Source organism: Helianthus annuus, chromosome 7 (assembly GCF_002127325.2).
Source record: "Helianthus annuus cultivar XRQ/B chromosome 7, HanXRQr2.0-SUNRISE, whole genome shotgun sequence".
Classification (NCBI taxonomy): Eukaryota; Viridiplantae; Streptophyta; class Magnoliopsida; order Asterales; family Asteraceae; genus Helianthus; species Helianthus annuus.
The window spans coordinates 128,494,335-128,516,242 of NC_035439.2; the positions used below are offsets into that span (position 1 = coordinate 128,494,335).

A 21,908-nucleotide genomic window follows, 5' to 3' on the forward strand; every position below is an offset into this window, starting at 1 on the left:
TATTTCAAAATCAAACTCTAGGATGCCCCTAGCCATCGTTGAATATTGAAAGTCAACCAGTAAACTTCTGACTTCTCAGATTTTGAATTTTGATAAAATCCTTGTTAAAAAAGTCATGAAGTTGTAACGTATTAAACAGGTTGACGGGTTGTTATAAATGGATTAAACCGGTTGACAAGCTAACAGTGTAAGTGCAAGTAATTAATTATGAAAATAAAAAATGGTTAAGCCTAACATTTAAAAGCTAAAACATACCTGTTGCATAACTTGCTTATTTGCTTACATATTGTTGCATCCAAGTTTGGCAAGCACATAAACTTGCTTTGAAAACACAAAGGTTCCATTCGATACAAACAACATAGTACAACACACTACAAAACAACCATAAAACAGTTTGATAGATACGATGATTAATCAACCGACCGACGAGGATTTAGCCGTATCAACGATAGCCGGTGGTTCCTCCAAGCAGCTTGTGTTGTCGCTAATCACCCCACTGCTCATCAGCTTCTCGACTTCTTCAGCAGTGTATATGTGTATTTTTGTAGCCATTCTTGCAAACTCGCTGCATGCAACATTTTATAAACAAGTTTAACCAAACTTTGGTTCTAGAATACTATAAGAATTAATGTTTAAGATTATGGTACTATACTTACTCCCATGGATCATCCCCGACAACCATCATGTCGTTCTCTTCGTCAGTATACAGTAGTCGCCATACACCATTTGGAGTGTTAAAAGCGCCTTCCATGTTAAACAACACTTCTAGCTCCATGAACAACTCACGGTAACTCGACATTTTTGAGAGATCAATGGCCCTTCCAACTTTATTTCCTTGTTTGTGAACCTATATATAGTTCAAAACCAAATTCAATAAGTTTCTAATACTCTTTTTTTTTTTATTCACATTTAGCGTGAGAATTGACAAAGTGAAGAAACAAAGGATGCGGCGGCATTTTTGTAATTATGATAATTACACTATACAACATATAATTTACACTACAACAAAGTTGTAGAGTAATAGAATTACACGGTAGCGTAATACAATTTTGATGTAGTGTAAAAATAATTACCCTACAACAAATTGTACTAGATTAATAAAATTCCTCTACTTGTAAAATATGGCGTAATTATTGTTACTCTAGTACAATTTTGTTATAGCGTAATTTCTCTATTTAAAATAATTACAAAAATGGCACCGTGTGAATTTTTCCCTCACTTTGTACAGTTCGCACACTACATAATATACGCATATATGTGTATATGTATGTGTTATGTGTGTGTGTGCGCTTCTGAACCAATAATATGTTGTAAACTGCAAGAACCACTCTAGCCCTTGTACTATTTATTATATAAATTGAGATTATTTAAATAGTATTAGTAGCATTTTGTCTAAATGCACATGTGCATATACACTACATGTACAAGCGAATGCACATTGTTATATCTTTTTTTTTTTCAAATATTGAAGAAATATGAAATAAAATCATTTTTCCCATTTTACCCTTTTCATTAAAGCACCATGTAAACGTGTTTATGCGGTTCTCGCAGTTCTCGACATAATATTGAGTATGATATGAAAACACCCCACTATATATATGCATCACTAATTTATTACCTTGGTACAACTCCTCTTGTTTGAACCTTTAGCATCTAACGATTGAGGCGCTTCATTCAAGTGAAAACCAAAGAGTTTACAGCTACTCCCAATGCTATCCGAAGCACCATCATTTTTCTCACTGCTTGAATTAGGTTCAACAACGGTTTTCTCAACCGGCCCACTTCCAACGGAAGGTGGAACGACGGGATACCGGGTGAAGTTCGTAGGCATGCCCCGAGCCGCACCCGGGCCCGGGCTCAAGTCGGGCCCCGGACTTGGCCTTAGTCTCGCTTCATAAACATCGGGATTTGGAAAACCGAAGTTCCGACCACCTGTAGAACCAAGTGGATAGAAACCAGGGTTCTCGGGGGCTCGGTACATGTTGAGAATATTGCAATGGCTGGTACCGAGATCGGGTCTTGGTGGGGCCCAAGAACCGACATCGGGTTTACCAGTCAACGATCTCAATGAGCAAATTTCTTGACCTTGCAAGACCTGCGGGAATCTAGTATTATCAGATCCCAGAAAGCCTGAGTAAGGGGTGGTTGAGAGCGGTTGATGATGAGTACTTCTCATAAGTTCGACGAAATTCGTATTCCGTCCCATCATCGTCATCCCGTTTTGGGGAAAACCCGCGTGCATCAGGGGTTGTGCCCCGAAGGTTAACGAGTTGTTCATCTTATCACGTCCAAAGAGAGGTGATACGGGACCTACATTTTCTTGACCTTGCAAGACCTTAGAGGATCTTATCGACTCCTCAAAGTCTACGTATCCACCACGTGCTGCAAAACGAGTGAAATAATTGAAATAATGTTTAAAGAAGGGTAAAGTACGCGGATGGTCTCTGTGGTTTACCAAAATTTTGGATTTGGTCCCTAGCTTTCCAAAAGTACATGAATGGTCCCTATAGTTTGCATTTATAACGCATTTAGTCCCCAACTTTGCTTAAAAGTACATGGATGGTCCAGTGGTTTGCACTTTGTAACGCATTTAGTCCGTAACTTGGACCTGCTGAAACCTTTAGATTTGTCAGCTAGGGACTAAATGCGTTACAAAGTGCAAACCACAGGAACCATCCATATATTTTTAAAAAGTTGGGGACCAAATCCCAAACCTTGGTAAACCACAGGGACCATCGGTGTACTTTACTCTTTAAAGAAATTAACTTAATTCATTGGTGCAAAAGTTAAATAAATCCATACCGGCTGCAGGGTGTCCTGAAGGAGTTGCATGCAGACCCGCACGTAGTTTCTTGAGGCGTGGGGAAGATTGAATGTTCAACAACGGGAAAGACCCGTTAGAAAGATCGATTTCCCATGGAGATATATGTTCTTGATGATCGTTTCCGATATCTTCATCCCACCTCACCTGTAAATATAAACATCAATCAAAATACTTCTAAAAGTTCATAATCTTTGTACATATCTTTCTAAATTTATAACGTTTATCCAATCTATATTAAATAAAATAGAATCATTTGTTACATTCTATATTAATGGAATAACTAAGAAAAAATTATGGGCTAAAGACGACTCACAATGACAACTTGCTTTCCTATCCGGTTTATATAGTAAAACAAACTATTGTAAGTAACAGATTTTATTTTATTTACAACAAAAGAGGTAACTATGACACCCTATGTTGTCAAAGACGCAAGGTGCATGCAAGGCGCATAGGCCTCGCCCGGAGCCTAGGCGCAAGGCGCAAAAAAAGCGTGGGCTTTTTTAAGAAAAGCGCACATAGAGAAAAAAATAAAAAAAAAAATATGTTATGCTTTGAAAATAAATAAGATTCCACATATAAAATTAGAAAAAAAAAAAAAACTATATATGTGCCATCTAAGATCTTGTAGCTAATAGAGTAATACTTACTACCAAAAGTTTAAAAACTTTAAAAATAACACTAAAAATTATGGTTTACAGCTGTAAAAAAGCTCTGATAGAATTAAGCCCGCGCTTTTTAATCATTGCGCCTTAGTGCGCCTTAGTCCAGGGCGCGCGCCTGAGCACCGCTTTTACAAAAAAAAGCCCATATTTGCGCCTAAGCTACCACCAGGCGCTATAGGCTCGCCTCGCTGCGCCCGAGCGCCTAGGCGCGCGCCTGGCGCGCTTTTGACAACATAGGTGACACCTTGCATCATGTGATGCGCGCGCATTTTAAGACCAAGCTTTCAAAAGGCAGTAAGGCACATCAAGCATCTCTAGTATGAGACCTCCGTATGGTTATGGAGTTGTACGCTAGAGATCCTCAAGTGTCTTTGTGCCCGTAATTGTTTGTTTTAACAACAAAACACATAATTGTTTCTTTAAATAAAGTTCAAAAGTTATGACATGTACCATTAAGCATCTCCATTTAGAGTTAGCCCATTTGTAAGGATCCATATCACCTACACCGGTCACAACTCCACTAAACCTGCGTAAAAACATAATAAATCTATAACCCCAAATATTATCAAATATCAACCATAAACAAATAAACAAACCATCGGTACATCATACCTTCTTTCCGGAGACTCATCCATACAGAATTTCATTTTGAATCTTGCACCCACGGATATCATGTTACTTATTGCTTTCTTGTACTTTGCGTACGGGACTACAAAATCCGCTCGGCTAGACCTACATCGCATGTGTTATTTGTGGAAATAAATTAATAAAAGGTAATATAAAGTTTGTATTCCACATTTATTACCTTGGGCTGTAGAAAACATCAAAGGTGCCATTGGTAGAAACCGCATTAGCGACAGATGCAAGTGTATCGGCATAGGACTTCAAGTTGCCCATGGTTGTATCCGGAAGAATGTTTCTTGGTCGAGTGGCTCTTCGGGTTCCTAACCTCAGTTCTCCTCCTTCTCCCCTAATTTGTTTTAAGAAAAAATTAATAAATAATATGACCAAAATGATTTTTTTTTTTTTGAACAATGTAGAAATGATTTGAAAAATGGAACAAAAGTTATTTTCATCATGTACGTCGTCGGATTTGCATAGATAGTATGACCAAAAATGAAATATTTATGAACAATGTAGAAATTATTTGAAAAATGAAAATAAAAGTTGTTCTCAATTTCTCATCATATTTTGTCATCAAATTTGCATAGATAGTATGACTAAAACGAAATTTATATGAAAAATGTAGACATGATTTTAAAAAAATGAAAAAAGGTTATTCTCATCATATTTGTCATCACATTTACATAAATAGTATGACTAAAAATGATTTTTTCCGAACAACGTAAAAATGAATTAAAATGGAAATAAAATTTATTCTCATCTATTTGTACAATGTAGAAATGATTTGAAAAATGAAAATAGAAGTTACTCTCATCATATTTGTCATCACATTTGCATAGATAGTATGACCAAAAATGACATGAACAATATAGAAATGATTTGAAAAGTGGAAAAAAAGTTATTCTCATCATATTTGTCATCACATTTGCATAGATAGTATGACCAAAAATGAAATTTATATCATCATCATGATCATCATACTCAGTAAATCCCACCAATAGCAAAGCAAAGGTAGGGTCTGAGGAGGGTAAGATGTAGACAGCCTTACCTCTACCCCGTAGGAATAGAGAGGTTGCTTCCAGTGAGACCCCCAGCTCGATAGTAGTTTTGCATCAAGCCTTGGACATAAGGCACATAACACTCAGCAATCGGGACAAAGACCGATATGTACCCTTTTGTCTTTCAGCTATCAACGCCACCACATGATGCATGATTAACCGTCCTCAGCTTTTAACGTTATTTTCACGAAAATAATAAAATAAAATTTATATTAACAATTTAAAAATTATTTAATAAATGAAAATAAAAGTTATTTTCATCACATTTGCATAGATAGTATGATCAAAATGAAACTCTCATCACATTCACAACCGAACGTTACACGCCTACATTATTTTTATTCCAACCGAAAAACAAACATGTAACACGCTACAAAAAGTTACCTCAAAAAGAGAACTGCATCACCGGAAACAAGATTCTTTTGGCTAACAAAGATGCTCCAACCTGTTGTAAGCAGATGTCGCCTCGGCTGACCTGTAAACACATGATACGGTCCCCAAATCAAAGCACCAACTTTTAGTTCAATCAAACTTTAACCCCCTAATTCAAATTACTTAACAACCAAATTCACCTCTATAAATATGCCTAAATTTCCATACTACCCCGTGAAGATCCTTCGCAATTAGTTCTTGACTCGGCCTCTGCTGCTTATAATCCTAAAATTAAACCGGTATACACAATGCACTTATATAAAAAATTGCACAAATTTGGTCACATCTACACATGAAAATACATTTAAAAAACACTATAAGTAGCTTAAAAAGTCAAACCAGAGGTGGGAAACAATCTTCAGCGGCTCTTCGAGGGACCGAGAATCCGCCATGAGTGGATGTATCAGAAGCAGTGAGTGTTTTGCAGAACATTTGAGGTGTTGATCTTGTGGGTGTAACCCCACCCCCCTCTTCTTCCTTTTCCTGTAAATTTCCCTATAATATTTCACCAATCCAAACTTGCAAAGTTAAAATTAAATTTTAATTTAATAAAGATCAAAAAAGCTTAAATTTTTACAACATCCCACAAGACAAAGTTAAGATTAAATTAATAAAGATCAAAAAAAGCTTATATTTTTACAACTTCCCACAAGATTGCTTGATAAGAAAAATTCAAAACACACCCTAATTAGCAGAATCATATAAGGAAACAAGATTATAAAAAAGGGAAATCTTGAATTCAACTCAAAAAAAAAAAAAAAAAAAAAAAAAAAGTTCCTGAGTTTACATAAAATTAAATTAATAAAGATAAAAAAAAGCTTATATTTTTACAATACCCCACAAGATTTCTTGACAACAAAAATTAAAAACACACCCTAATTAGCAGAATCATAAAAGGAAACAAGATTATCACAAGGGCAATCTTGAATTCAACTCAAAAAAAAAAAAAAAAAAAAAAAATTAAAAGTACCCAATTTTACCTCTGGTTGAGGGAAAAGAGTGACCTTTGTGTAGACCTCATCATTCTCCTTGTTAGCCTGTTTCAAGAATTGGATTAAAACACAAAAAAGATTCAACAAAAAGTAAACTTGATTGAACAAAACAATACCCAATACAGAAAAAAAAAATAACAACTTACAAGCAATTGAACATCAAGAATCTTGCAAAAGATCTGAGGGGGTAGCCCAAAAGAAGGAACATCAATGGGTGCAAAGTGAGTAGATGAGTGAGAAGCAATTTGTTCCAAATGACCTTGAGGGAAGTACACAACACCATTTCCTTTATTTGGAAGAGTTGTAAGAGGGCCAGCACAAGCATGCCAAAGTTCCATGTAAATTGATGAAGAATTTGGGGACTTTAAGGAAGAAGAGTTCGAGGAGTTTGAGGATGTTGAAAGTGATGAATCCCCTTCATTGTTACAAGATTCTGCATTCTGACCACTAACTGCATGATTCAGATCAATCTCCATCACCTAAAACAAGAGGGTTTGTAGTTTGTAGTTTGTAGTTTGTATCTATATATATATATATATATTTTTTTTTGTATCTATATATTTCAAGATAAGAACAATCAAGTGGTGGTTCTTGAATCTTGATTCTTGATCTTGTTAATAAAGGGTGGAAGGAAATTTGAGGGAATGAAGTCAAATCATGGTGAAAAAATCAAGAACACCATGAAGACTGAAAAGACATGATTTTGGATGATACCCAACAAGAAAAAATAAAGATAATAATATTTGAAAGAAGAAAAATTGGGTGGAAATATGAGAGAGTATGATTGCTAACCCATTATGTTGTTGTTGTTGTTGTTTGGAGAGTTAAAAGAGGGAGGGGGAACAGGGGAAGAAGGTAGACATGGACAAATGCATAGGTAGCACAGAAAAAAGCCAATGTGGGTTTATGTCTTTTTTATCAACACTTGTTTTCCAACCTAACAAAATCTATGAAATTTACAATTATTTATTACCATGTACTCTTGTTAACCATTTTAAATATGTTTTAATTTAATATTCATTCATGTTGTACGCTTTTTGTCTAGGGTTATGTGTTTAAAGGTTAGTGTGAAGTGGGGCTAGCTTATTTGGTAGAGTCTCTTGTCTTTTAGATCATGTGTAATGGTAAAGGAAGACCCTTGGGCATTATTCGTCATGTGACGGTTCAGTCAGCAATGAGACATTATGGGGCGTTTTCCTAAAATAGGTGTTGTGAATGCCCCAACAATGATTACCTAATTATTAGCTTTTTAGAAAAATAAAACATATAATCATATGATAAATGAGTTGGAAATGTCTTATTAGTCAATCAAATTTTCGTCTCGCGTTTTAATCTACACGCCCAACCAAAAAAATTTAAAAAAAGGGCCAAAGGGACGGTGCACGGGCATTTTTGGGCATGATTGGGGCAAAAAAAAAAACGCCCAATTTCACTTCCACTACGGGTGGTCTTAGTGGGGGGGTCTTTGGTTCAATTCCAAACAATGGTGATTTATTTGTAAATATAGGAGTTTGGAAGAGTAACATTAGCCATTTAAAAAAAAAAATGTGTTAAAAGGTTAGTGGATAGTAATAAAGTTGTAGCTTTTATAATTTTTTTTTTAATTCTATTTATGTGTTCAGGGTTGTTCTGTTTAGTTTAACGTAACTCTGACACAACATGCTTATTAAAATGTTTAAACGAAAATTTATTTAGTTTTATATCAAATTTGAGCCTCGTCTTGAATAAACACACTTATTCCTGTTTAGTACACTTTGATATAATTTATAAGTAACCCTTTCGAAGGATTAAAAGATTATAATGTTTACATGTAAATTGATTTAAATTATTATTAGGTACTTGTTGTATACATACATATCTTTACTAGTAGTAAAAAAAAAAATAAATAAAGAAATGATATACTATATGTAATAAAGATATTTCTTGTGTTGCTAGTAATTTCTTTGCAATTATATGTTCTAATAAAAATTGATTTGAGACAAGACACAAGTATTGAATCCACGTATACATGCACTCTCCCTCATATCAACAACACACATTGTCTATTTCTTTTGTCTACAAATTAGTGTGTACTCCAAAAACAACTTTCTTTTGATAATGAAATATCTTTATTTCATGTTTAAATGATTGAATAGAACCCGCAACATTTTACTTAGTTAATAAAAGTACCAAGATTAACATAAAGATGATGGTTTAACCTTTGTAACTAGTTTAATACCCGTCCGGTGGACAGGTCACGCTAAGAGCGTAACAAACAAAGATAATCTATACTGAGGGTGTTTGGGATTGCTTCTCATTTTCTTCTTTTGATCCCCTTTCTTTTTTTGGGTAACCAACACAAGCAAAACAAATGAGGAATACAACCAAACCTCAGTTCCCTCGTTTGACATGCCAAACTCAGATCAACCAGCGGACAAACACCACATTTAATCCCCTTTCTCCTTTTTGAAAAAGTCACAATCATCTAACTTTTCTTTTTCTTCTTTTCAAACCACAAAAAGTCCTTCTCAACACATTATCCAAACACTACAAAAATGACTTATTAACTTTTAGGTAGTCAAAAAGTTAAAAGGAGCTCAAAATAAGCAATCCCAAACACCCACATTAAGTGGACACAAATCTAAAACAACATTACAAACAAAAGCACGATTCTTTAATTTATAAAAGCAAAACGAACGTAAACAATGTATAACCACAAAAGCACAAAACAATATAAAATAAAACTGATAGATTGGTAAAACATGAAATGGTTCATGTTAATGCAAAAGCAAACAATAGGAAGCATTGGGGGAACTGTAATAACATTCAAACATGGTTTGCTGCCTCAATTTTTCGATTTTTGGATCGTCCTCTTTAACCTCAAAGGTGACTTCTTTTCGACATGTTGACTTGATGCATGGTGCCCATTTGTCAAACATGTTATATTTCTTTAACCCTAAAAAGAAACAATGCTAAGTTTTAGAAAAAAAGAATATGTTATAGCACTATATATGAAAATACTTTAACCCTAAAAAGAAACAATGCTAAGTTTTAGAAAAAAGAATATGTTATAGCACTATATATGAAAATAAATAACATCTTACGCGTTCATATGAAAGAATGATGTCGTTAGAAAGAACACGGTTTGTTTTAATTTGGGGTTGTATGTTGTCCATATGCATGAGACCATAACAATTATATTCCGGTTGTTAGTACGATTGCAGTGTAAGTCTCTAATGACAAGTTTTTTATTCGCAGACATATATAATATGCCTAAAAATAAAAAAAAGCAAGGTTGGAGACAATTTCAATAACTCAAATTACATTGAGTCTTTAAGTGGAAGAGAACGTTAATGCCATAATATTAACACTACATCAATCCTTTTCTTTTTGAACATCAAAGCCAATATTTCATTAAAAGACACACCAGCAAGGAGCTGGATAATTACATGGTACAAAGTAAAACCAACACATTACATTATCAACAGCATCCAGACTCTGCTCCCCCATAACCCCCCCCCCCAGTCCATTCCATCACGCTTGCACCTGGCTCACATCCAGAGGAAAGATAATTCTCACACTTCCCACCATACTTGACACATGTACCGGCTTCTTATGGTGGATGGGTTACGTTAATGTAATATATATTAACAACATGAATAAACCTATGAACACAAAGAAATAAAATAGAGTCGGATTACACAAATCTATATGAATGTGAGAAATGAAGCTAATCTATATTAAGCTTGCACAAAATTAATCAACGTGACAAACAAAAGCTCTATTCTTTAATTTATAAAAGGAAAACGAACGTCGACAGTTTACAACCACAAAACGATAGAAAGTAAAACTGATAGAGTACGGAAACATGAATAGTGTCATTTTGATGCAAAAAGTAAACAATAGGCAAAACGCATGCATGGTAAAGTACAACAACATGTGCGGAATGTCTAATAACGTACGACCCGTATAGCAAAAAGCCAACCCACATGATAATTGATACAAACCAAACCAAACACAGTACGCGGCAACACACATTCACATAGAAGCTGGTACATGTTGCTAAACCTTCAACCAAATGTATCGTTATATTTCTCAGCAAAACATATAGACTACAAAGTATTGATCTGAATAGAAGAGAAGGTGTGGAACTACTATGAACCGCCACTTTTACAGTTTTGGTAACTGCTTCTGAATAGGGAGATCATGGGCAGAATAATGTGGTGCATAACCACCAACTGAGAAACTGCCCTCAACCACCACAGGAGCGGGTTTTTTTGTGAGTTTGAAGGTCTAAGATTTAATCTCAGCATGATCCGACGGTGGAGATGGATTCGGAAGGTGGTTATAACATATGCCTAAAACGAAAAAAGCAAGATTGGAGACAATTTCAGTAACTCATATTGCATTGAAAACAAACTTGAAAGAATGTTAAACGAAATGCCCGTCTTTGGGAAATGAGGATTGATGTTTTTTTTAAAGGAAAAAGATTATATGCATCACCAAAATATTACAATAGTTCTCCTAGCTGCTAGGAGGAAGGAACTACACCATTTTACATCCTCATTAAAACCATTGGAAATGGAAATTATACATTTTGAAAGTTAAAATAACACTGGGAAACCCGGTCTAGATCATGTCGTTCAGCTCGATTCTTGACCCACATAATGAAGTGGCCTGCATTTCTCCCATTATTCTGTCAATGCACAACCTTTTCCCAAAAAATAATTCATTGCGGCTCTTCGAAATGATCCAGCAAGTCACCAACACAACCACTTGAACTACCCGTTGTGTAAAACTGCCCACATCAGAGTTTTTATGAATATTAAAAAGGTCCCTTGTTGAGAAAGCAAAAATGGGGGAATTTTACACCACTTGCTAACTTTATTCCAAATTACTACAGCAAAGTAACGCGAAGTGAAAAGATGATCCGAGTTCTCATTCTATCTGCATAACCGACAAGTCATTGGCCCTCAGAATATGTTATGTTTGTGAATCCCTTCTAAAATGGGTAGGCGATCTTGCTCCGCTCTCTCTAAGTGGAAATAATAATTTTCCTTGGGACCCAATTTACCCATGGAGAAGGATAAAACAGGACTACAAATCTGGTTAATAATTTTCTGCACGAATTCATTGAAAAGGAGCTAGAAGGGCTCAACTCCCAAACCTAATTGTCTCGATTTGTTGTGAGTGATATAGCACTTAATAACTCATTACAATTGTTCAATTCGTCTGATTCAGGATCAAGAATAGGTTCCCTTCTCCAATTCCGCTCCCAACCCTCCAATTCCCTAGTTTAGAAATCGCTTCATCGACTTCGTTCACAGAATCTTGGTTGCCATCTATACTCTTGAACACCTAAAATGATACATAATCGGGTGCTTAATGTTAAAGTGTAATTAGTAGAGATATGACCTCATTAATCATTTTTCTCAATGCAACTCCTTACCTGTTTCCAGCTTTGATTATTTTTAATCTGAAAATTCATAAAACCTTATTCTAAATACATTGCGCTAAACACTCAATAGGGTAGAAGGTGTCATAGTATAGCTGTTTTGCAAAGATTAGACCATCGTAACAGACATCCTGGCATATACATACGTACATTAATTCAAAGGTGCTAGCATATTAAGGAACAAATGCATGATGTGATTAAACTGTATATATAGTATAGACACACCAAGTAAGTTTGTACCTTTTTTTTTTTGCTGGTGGTGCAACTTCATCACACTCAAAGTAGGTCTTGCCATCAGTCTTAAATACAACATTCACTACACTCACAAAATGATAAGAAATTCCCAAATCAGATTCTAATACATAAAATAACTTAATTCACTACCCTTCCAATTAAATCTACTTTAGTTTCGGATAAAATTAGTTAGTACCGGCAACTACAAGTTAAGATTTACTCCTTGCCAAAATAATAAAAGTAAAACAGTATGTTTTTAATAAAACAAATTATACCTTTCTGCCCCCATCAACTGGTGGATTATGGTTTGCCGAACAGATAATCGGTAACGGAACTTGATGTCGAACATTTACAATTATCCATATCAACGTGATTGCAAACATCTTGTGAATCCTCTATAGAAACGTCAAGATTTCACTGCCAAAACCAAAATTAGTTGAGAAAAACACTGGACTATTAAGTTTATTCAAGAGCTTCAGATATATATTAAAATTGGAGCACTGGGAAACAAACCTCGAAGCCCGGTGGTTTGGTTAGGTTCTCTCTCTGCGTTGAATTAATGCCTTGGGCCGATTATCGGGATTATGGGCGAGGCGCATATGTTTCTTCTATTTTATGGCGATGGTGGCAAGTCAATTATAATCTAGCGAGTTTCATCTATAAACACAATCGTACTCACAAACTATATATGATATTACTTACAAATTACAATCAAGCTCTGATGACAATGAAATCAAACTGATTAGCCATTAACCTAAAGAAAGATCCTGCAAAATCAATCAAACAACTGTTAAAGTTGTGAATGACTAAATTTGATTTCATATCCTTTGAAACATAATCAATTAAGTACAATATGAAGAAACTGATAGATCTTAATATCAAAAAATTAACACGTGAAACGACAGAATTGCAATTACAGATCTGTAAGCAAATGACAATCAAATAAGAAAGGAAAGACAATTTTACGTACCTGAATGTGATATTGGAGAAGATAAAGGGATTTTTTGGTGTTAATTGAGGTGGAAGACGAGAGCGATGTTAACTGAAAAACAATATAAAACAATACACCAGATCAGGAACATTAGAATATGTAATACCCAAAACGGTTAAAAGTAATATATTCTAGGCGGTTAAATCGTGGAGGTAGTGGGCAGCAAAAGGTGGAGGTAACCACCAGCTACAAAAAACCGATCATAACCTCCGGGAACCGCCATTAGAGCGGTTATTTTTGGGAGTTTAAACGGCAGAGATTTCATCTCAGCATGATCCGACGGTAAATATCGATTTAGAAAGCAGTTAGACTTAATGGGAACCATATATATATATATATATATATAATTAAACCCGTGTGATCAAATTGTCGATTGCTTCGTTGTGTCATAAGCAAAACTTTATATGATCTAATTTTTTGTAACTTGATGATATGAACACCGATGAATTTGAAGAGCGTGCGATGATAGGTGTCCTTATGTTGATTCATACAACCAATGGCAGACCTAGGATTTTTTTTTTCAATGGGGTCCATTTTTCGGTGTTCAAAATTTTCATAACAAAACTAACGTTAACTCTCTAAACATGGTAAACAGGAGGATTTCCCACTGAATCAGCTTTTCTTTTCTTTTTATGGTGTCCACCTAATTGTATTTATGAGGTCCTTATGAAATTTAATATACCGAATCTAATAATTTAAAAAAAAAACATTGGGGTCCGGGGACCCCGACCCGCTCTATGTGGGTCCGCCCCTGCAAACAACACGTGGGTGGTGTGGTGAATGGTTGTGATGTAATTAGTGAAGGTTAACAACAGAGTTAATGATATTAAGTGAACGGTTGTGACATGGTGTTGACAATGGCATTTGACTGGTAGTGGTTTAACCAAGAAAGAAACTAGTAAAAAATTGGCAAAATTAAATTAAAAAGTAATTATTTGATAAACAGGCATGTTTACCTTCATATTGGGCGGCTATCCTACAAAATAAAAATGTGATTACTCTAGGGCTCCATATTTACGAGGGTTCTAGCTTTTTAAAAGATTTTCGTATGCAATTAGTACATGTTCTACATATTCAAGTGTGTGATATTTGAAATTTAGGGGTGTTCAAAAAACTCGTGGCTCGTAGCTTGTTCGAAACTCGTTTGAAAAAAGGCTCGGCTCGAAATTGGGTAAGTTATAAACGAGCTGGCTCGGCTCGGCTCGGCTAGGCTAGGTTAGAAAACGAGCCGAGCTCGAGCTAGGCCTAGCTCGGCTCGTGAGCCGGCTCGATAAGCTTCACGGTATATACATATAAGTATAGTCACAACTTGTCCCACATCGTGCGATAAGGTTTACAAAAGCTAACCTTCATATCTTTCAATCTTTTGTCTCACATCGCTCAAAAGACAAAAACTAAGAGGGTATTTCCTCTACCAATGGGGTGGTGGTCCATTGGCGAAGACAAAGTCTTTAAACACTTTGGGAGAGGAGGAGATCTTGGGTTCAAGTCCCATAGACAGTATGGAATAAAAAAATTTGTCGTTCAAAAAAAGAGGGTATTTCCTCTATAAAAGAAGGCAAAGACAGTGCACATAATGAACTAATTATTTATACTTGCATATTTAATCATTTGGTTAAATTACATTGCAATTATAACCATTAATCTACAAAGAGTTTCATCTTTGAGGGACTTTTAATTTTTAATTAGTAAATTTTGCGGTTCTTTGTTAGATCGAGCCGAGCCGAGCTAGCTTGAATTTTAATCGAGTCGAGCTCGAGCCTCAAATTCCAGTTCGATTTAAAATTCTAGCTCGAGCCGAGCCAGCTCGAATTGAGTTTGAGCCGAGCTCGAGCTAGGTCTGTTTCAGCTCGACTCGGCTCGTTTACAACCTTAATGTGAATCAAATGATTTCTATGCCTAGAGCAAAAAAGGCAGATCCACATGTTCCGTGTTCACCATGTTTTTCCATGTGTGTTAGCTTCAAGGTGACAAGCTCTATATAATAAGGAATTATCATTTGACAGTTAAAGGTGAATCCAATTCTATATATGTATCTTTCTTGTATTTTGGTTTGTTCATTTGTATGATATAAAAAATTGTTGATGAAATTGGGATCTTTAAAGTTTAAATCAACAAATGAAATAGAGAACAAGAATGGCGAACGAAGTATGATTATGAGTTCAAAACAATCTGAAACTATTATGTTTCTAGAAAAACAAAATAAAAAAAAAAAAATCCTCCAAATTTAATTTGGGTTTAGGCCTCCAAATTTTATTGATCATTAAAATAAAGTACCGTACCTATAGCACATATTCAAGACAAAGAAAAAAAAATAGTTTATATATAAGGGTAAAGGTTCCTTGTAAAAAAATGTTTTTTTGTGAGAAAGGTAAGAAAAAAATGTTTACTATTAAACATATTAATTTTTTAGATTAAATGGTTGAGATTATAATGGCAAAATTGTAAATAATGTTTACTATTAAACATATTAATTTTCTAGATTAAGGGTATATGGGTAAATTTAACATTTTTAAATTAAGAAACTAACATTAATGCACATGTAACTTTCCCCCGTCTTTTTTAAACGTCAATAACTTTTTATACGTAACTTTTTAAAAAAAAAATTACACCATAATAACGAGCGTTTTTCTATCTTTAATATGAGTACCATATTGCTATACTTATATAGAGAAAAAAATATGTTTCGATCAGATGTTTAGTCCATGAATGGTGTTATATTCTTGCTGAATGGTGTTATATTCTTGCTGAATGGTGTTATATACTTGCAGTGTTATATACTTGCTGAATGGTGTTATATACTTACTGAATGGTGTTATATACTTGCTGAATGGTGTTTATAGAGATCTTTTAAAAAAATCCAGTTCCTATAATTAATGTGACGATTATGGAAAGTTTTTAATTAATTGAATTAATGATAAAATTACTTGTTTACCCTTTTGAATTAATTTAGATTTAGGACACATGTCATCTCCACAATATTTCTCACCTTTCTCACACTTTTAACCTTTTTTACAATAACCTTACCCCATATATAAGCAAGAATTAATTACCATCTTTAAATATATATATATATATATATATACTAGGTTAATGCCCGCGTAATACGCGGACTTCAACAAAAACCATATTATTTACTTTGAAATGAAATGTTGTGTACAAATACATACATTGGAAGAAAAAAACATAAAACTATTCAAATGCCGGAAAAAACTTCCTTGTAGACTACATTTGTTGTTTTACTCGTTACATTCTCATCTTTGTCAAGTATAAGCAACTTCACACTGGCTCTGCTTTTAACTCTTGATAAAGCAACATAAAGCTGACCATGTGAGAAAACTGGATACTTCAAATACAATCCAACCCTTGATAGAGATTGTCCTTGACTTTTATTTATAGTCATTGCAAAACATACATTTAAGGGGAATTGTCGTCGTTGAAACTTGATAGGAATTCTTTTATCCGACGGTGTCAAACTGATTCGTGGAATAAATGTTCTGGTCCCTATGTTTCCGCCGGATATAATCTCAGCCTCTATAACACGTTTATAAAGTTTAGTAATCTGTAGTCTCGTACCGTTGCATAAACCATTTTGTTGATCAATATTACGAAGCAACATTACAGGTACACCAACTTTAAGGACTAATCGATGATTAGGCAGACTAGAAATTTTAAGACCATTCAGAACATCGGGAGAATATAGTCTCGCATGTGCTTCGTTCTTTCCTTTATCAGTTTGCTAAATACTATCAGAACGCAGATACTCCACTTCATCGCCAGGAAACGAAGCAAGCAATCTTTCATTAATTTCTTGAACAACCTCGTTTGTTGGTGCCAATATAGCTCTTTCAGCAAAAAAAATCTTTATCTTTGTACAGTTGAAGAAGTGAAGGATATACAAAGTCGATCAGATCTGACATAGGATCCTCAGAGCACTTGATTAACAAATCTTCAGGAATATCTATAACCACCTGACAATCGTCACTGTCACCAATCTTTCCCTCGCTCAACTCGAGCAACCAATTCGCAAAAGCTTTAATCTCTTCTATATCAGATGTGTTCGCTCCTACGGTTAACCTCATGTTTTTTGGTTAACGTAAGGACCTTGCAACTATTCCAAATATACGACGAAGTTATTGAAGCATTAACGATTTCTCGCCTACTGCCATTTGGTACAACCGGAAGTATCTGTCTAAAGTCACCACCGAACACCATAACTTTACCACCAAAGGTCATCTCACATTTGAAGATATCTTTCATTGTTCGATCAAGTGCTTCAAACGCATGTTTATGATTCATCGGTGCTTCATCCTAAATTATCAATTTCGTTTTCCTTAATAAATCAGCAACGTCATCGGCCGGTTTAATAAAACACATCGAGCTTTCTGTTAAATTCAAAGGTATATGAAACCTTGAATGTGCAGTACGGCCACCAGGTAACAAAAGAGATGCGATACCACTTGATGCAACATTTAGTACAATATCTCCTTTACATCTAATGGATGCAGATAATGTCTTCCACATAAACGTCTTACCAGTTCCTACGTAGCCATAGACGAAGAACACACCACCAGCATTACTATTAACTGCTTCAATTATCTCATCAAACACTAAACGCTGTGTCACACCCCAACCAATGGCGGAAACATCGGGATGAGACGAAGTGTGAAGATTGCTCGAGACATCATAACGCTAATAATTGTGACAAGTATTTAAATAATCCGATTTCATTTCATAAGATGAATTGTCAACATTACAAGAAATTCAAATACAACAAGTTTGACAAAAATAACATGATAACATAACAAAATTGATACAACATATTAAACCCTAACGTCTATATGTGTATCTAGGCATCAACGCTACTTCTTTTCTTAGCATCGTCCTCATCAACCTGTAGCATGTTTAAAATAATTCAATGCAAAAGCAAAGGCGAGTATACAAGTTTGATACGTACATAACAAAAATAAGTTTGAACAATTCCTCATAGCAAGCATGTGATTCAAGATAAACATTCAAACATGGCATGTGTCTAACATATCAAACCAAGAAAACGCAACTTGCTCATGACATAACCAAAGTTTCAGTAGAGGCGGGTCGTTAATCCTATAGCGCTACATATGTCAAGGTTTGGCTCGTACGAAGTTAATGATAAGTTCAACACATAAGAATCACCCAAATTTAAAGTATCAAGCCATCACATATACAAGCATTGTTATAGGAATGTTCGTGTGTTTAGACAAAAGTTCATGTGTAAGTTTCAATAGGTAAACATGTTACACCCCAAAAGTGGTAAAAGTAAAAAGGGGAAAAGTACGAGTATACTCACATTGGTTACGTATGGAGATTCCCTTGAAATAATGCACGAGTAAAGATAGGAAAAAGGATTCCGTACGATAATCCTAAGTATGGAACAAAATAAACGTTCTAATTATTGTTTGAATAATACCCCTACCAATTATGTTAATTGTTTGTATATTATAATTCACCTTATAGTATATCTTTAATGATGTAAAAGGATTAAACTAAATTTTATCAGTTACTGTTTGGAATTAGTTACATATTAACATTAGTCATATTATTTACTGTTTTGAATTATTTATTAAAGAGATTAGGAAATGTCAAATATGTTTAGAGGTTAGGAAAATATTAAATATGCATATTAGTTTTAAATTTTCAATGAAACGAATACACAACGGATGTGTTTGGTTTTTATTTATTTAATTTATTCATTGACTTCTAATTCATCATCTACCTTTTAAAAGAGGAATACGTGACTGTTTGATAACCAAAACAACTCCAAGATTTAATTGATTAACATAGCATAGAGTTAGAATCCGGTGATTAAACATAAAAACAAAAAAAAAAGAACCTACCGAACCGAATGTAAAGAGGCTGTGGGTTTCCGATGATCTTTCCGGCCACGACTGGTTCTCCGGTGAACTTCGGTTCTGGCGACTAAGGTTCTGGCTGTGTGTAGGTGAGTTTGGGTGGTTATTAACGTTGAAACACAATATAAGATTTCGACGGATGATCGATTTATCATAAAAGAGTATACCGAAACAGTGACGTCGACGTGATTCCGGTTTCGGCCGGTCGCGATTCTCATCTGGGCAGTTTATCATATGAAAACGATAAGGGTTTCAAAAGGACGGTGAACAACAGCACATCCATGAATAACGTGATGTGTCGATTCCGTGATGATTTTCCGGCGACGTCTCGTGCTCTCTGACGAGTTGTAGAAAGCGGAGCGACGGCGACTTGTCCCGATGTAGACTCCGACGTGATCCTCTGATAACTTTTTCAAGTTTTCGTCGATGACACGAAGGACTTGCAGGCTAGTTCTTCTTCGAGTGAGAGTGCATGATATGCGGAAGGATATTGTGGGGTTGTGAGGGTAGAGAGATGAGATGGGTTTGGAGAAGAAGGTGATTCTCCAAGTCTTGTGAGGATGTGATATGTTGCAGAGGGACATTTAAGAGGGAAGAAGTTGTTGAACGGCCACAACAAATCCATTTAGGGTTTCACTAGTCATAAATAGTTAGGGTTTTGGGTACCATATTATACTTTCAAGTAAATACAGGATTAGTCCCTAAGCTTTGAGTAGTTAATTAAGTAGCTAGATTAACTTGGTTAGTTGTATTTTTTTTTAACTTTAAATTCTAGCGAGGCTAACTAGATTAAAACAAAAGTTTTAATTTTACCAAAAGTAGTTAGTTTAATACATTTTAAAAAGAATAAATAATCATGTTTATAATTAATTAAATTAAAGATAAAAGGTTTTTTTTTTTTTGACGACTAAACAGATTTTAATTTTAAAAGTGCCAGGCTTCTAAAAATAGATTTTTTTTTTGATTCAATTTCTAAATAGGGAAGTTATGAAAATGCGGAGCGTTACAGTCTCCCCTACTTTAGGAAATTTCGTCCCGAAATTTATTCAAGAGGAAGTCTCGAAAGGGTTTTTTTTTTGGCAAACCGAGGAGGATTGTTTAAAATTGAGGCTTTGGAGTTTGAGACAACGAAGAATAATCGAGGTATAAGGGTAAGCGATTGATCTAATTAAAGATTACGAGTATAAGAATTGCATGAGTAACGGATAGACGAAAGTAGCATGTTAATAATGAGGTCTCGTCGTGGATAATCAGATATAATGCGTTTGTGAGTTGCGTGAAGTTGTATTAGGTCCAATGGTCTACAAAACACTAAATTTCTCATGGCACGTTTTACGAAAGTTTGGTAGCATGGTGAAAACACTTATATATAGGAAGTACCAGCGGCGTATCCACCATGTTTTGACCACGTTACGTCCGTTTCGTATTCGGTGTCATGTTACGTTCTGTGTCTCACCATACACAGTAGTACACTCTATGGTTCTCATACGCCTATCACTATAATCCCGTGTGCACCCGTGATTATTTTGATCGTCGCATGATCCGCATAGCTTGTACTAGTTGTGTATGAATCGGGGTATACATAAAAAAGTTTAGAATGTGTACGTACAAGAATATAGTATATAAGTAAGTCCATGTTTAAGTATGTGTGGGACCCATGCAAGCGAATCCCTCAGGTTACGCTCGCGTATAGGTACGAATGTATGAATCATGAGTAAGGATGAAAGTATGAGCATAAGTTTAAGTATGAATACACATGTATGTATGAGCATAAACATAAAACGTGTAATTAGTATGTGTACAAGCAAAAGCGTAAAACGTATAAGTAGTATGTGTATGAGTACAAGCATAAAACGTATGAACATAGGTGTAGATATAAAAAATAAATATTGCGTATCTGGTGTACGTTGAGGCATTGCGGATTAGAAAGGCTAAGTATGTAGATACGAACGATATAAATGGTGTTATCGCGAGATATCGACTAAAACGTGTATGACGATGTGCATGTATAGTTGTTCCAACAAAACGTTGAGTTTATCGAATCAAAATTAGATTGGACCTGGTTTGAAAGGTAGAATATAGTTTGTATATGTAAAGGAACATAAAGTACCCGTTGGTTATGCTTAACGTATTTTGTAATGATTGAAATGCTACTTTTGTTTAAAGAAGGAGTTCACGTATGTTGAAAATTGTCGGTCCCCATGAAGTCTTCTAGCCCACGTGTTTTGAAATTTGGGTGACGAGTTAAGCGTTGTAGAGAATGTTTTTTTTTTTTTTTTTTTTTTTTTTTTTTTTTTTTTTTGAAAATAACGAGTTTGTTTCATTTGCATCAAGACATGAAATTTTGAACTTTGAAGGTTCTTGTGAAAACGTCGACCCTTAGAAAAGAAATTTAGTAAAAGGACTTAGTGATTGTTTAAGAAAAATAAATTTAACAAATGATTTATTGATGTTGAAAAGAGTATTTGGTAAAACGATCATATAACATCCATGAGATCTTATAAGTAATTGAGAAAGGTTAGGTTGATTTCGATTAAGAATGGAAGTCTCTAGTATGATGATATAATGTGAACGTATTTTAGTTAATAAATCGGATATGAAGTTCATGGGCAAGAGATTCATTAGACCGATTAATTGATAGGTAGCATTTCATAAGGTTTGGAAATTCGTGAAATAAAATGTTTTAAGACATGATTAAGAATCTCGTGTATATGATTTGAGTGAAAATGGATGGTAGAATAAGAAGTACGTTTGATAAACAATGTA

The 21,908-nt window shown here is 34.8% G+C and overlaps 2 protein-coding genes and 1 long non-coding RNA gene across 4 annotated transcripts; all 3 read right to left on the reverse strand.

Annotated features, from left to right (window-relative positions):
* Nucleotides 1-236: 236 nt before the first annotated feature.
* LOC110908143 (auxin response factor 4) lies at nt 237-7,498 on the reverse strand. 2 transcript variants are annotated; one of them, XM_035975262.1, is made up of 13 exons: nt 7,385-7,498; nt 6,739-7,071; nt 6,581-6,637; nt 5,940-6,095; nt 5,741-5,825; nt 5,553-5,643; nt 4,292-4,456; nt 4,099-4,218; nt 3,937-4,012; nt 2,803-2,968; nt 1,619-2,382; nt 657-847; nt 237-565 (listed from the first exon to the last, which is right to left on the reverse strand). In XM_035975262.1, exons 2-13 carry the CDS (start codon nt 7,066-7,068, stop codon nt 415-417), a joined length of 2,352 nt encoding a protein of 783 aa, XP_035831155.1. In that variant the 5' UTR covers nt 7,069-7,071; nt 7,385-7,498; the 3' UTR covers nt 237-414. The 2 variants fall into 2 exon arrangements, with proteins under 2 accessions (XP_035831155.1, XP_022008740.1); XM_022153048.2 differs by having other exon boundaries at nt 6,739-7,472.
* An 8,949-nt stretch (nt 7,499-16,447) lies between these two features.
* Nucleotides 16,448-17,333, reverse strand: LOC110914657 (ATP-dependent DNA helicase PIF1-like). Its single transcript, XM_022159439.1, has 3 exons — nt 17,188-17,333; nt 17,016-17,096; nt 16,448-16,913 (listed from the first exon to the last, which is right to left on the reverse strand). Exons 1-3 carry the CDS (start codon nt 17,331-17,333, stop codon nt 16,448-16,450), a joined length of 693 nt encoding a protein of 230 aa, XP_022015131.1.
* A 760-nt stretch (nt 17,334-18,093) lies between these two features.
* Nucleotides 18,094-20,497, reverse strand: LOC110913013. Its single transcript, XR_002578329.2, has 3 exons — nt 19,128-20,497; nt 18,581-18,653; nt 18,094-18,145 (listed from the first exon to the last, which is right to left on the reverse strand). It is a non-coding gene; the product is annotated as an uncharacterized LOC110913013 (long non-coding RNA).
* Nucleotides 20,498-21,908: the final 1,411 nt, after the last annotated feature.

What these genes read in the sequence shown, in the direction of transcription:
- LOC110908143 (XM_035975262.1), bottom strand. Translation starts at nt 7,068, where the DNA reads ATGGAGATTGATCTGAATCATGCAGTTAGTGGTCAGAATGCAGAATCT. An exon ending in CTCTTTTCCCTCAACCAGAG is followed by an intron (nt 6,096 to 6,580) that starts GTAAAATTGGGT and finishes GAAATATTATAG; the next exon opens with GGAAATTTACAGGAAAAGGA. An exon ending in GATGTTTTCTACAGCCCAAG is followed by an intron (nt 4,219 to 4,291) that starts GTAATAAATGTG and finishes CATGCGATGTAG; the next exon opens with GTCTAGCCGAGCGGATTTTG.
- LOC110914657 (XM_022159439.1), bottom strand. Translation starts at nt 17,333, where the DNA reads ATGAGGTTAACCGTAGGAGCGAACACATCTGATATAGAAGAGATTAAA. An exon ending in CCTGAAGATTTGTTAATCAA is followed by an intron (nt 17,097 to 17,187) that starts GTGCTCTGAGGA and finishes TTTTGCTGAAAG; the next exon opens with AGCTATATTGGCACCAACAA. An exon ending in TTTCCTGGCGATGAAGTGGA is followed by an intron (nt 16,914 to 17,015) that starts GTATCTGCGTTC and finishes TAAAATTTCTAG; the next exon opens with TCTGCCTAATCATCGATTAG.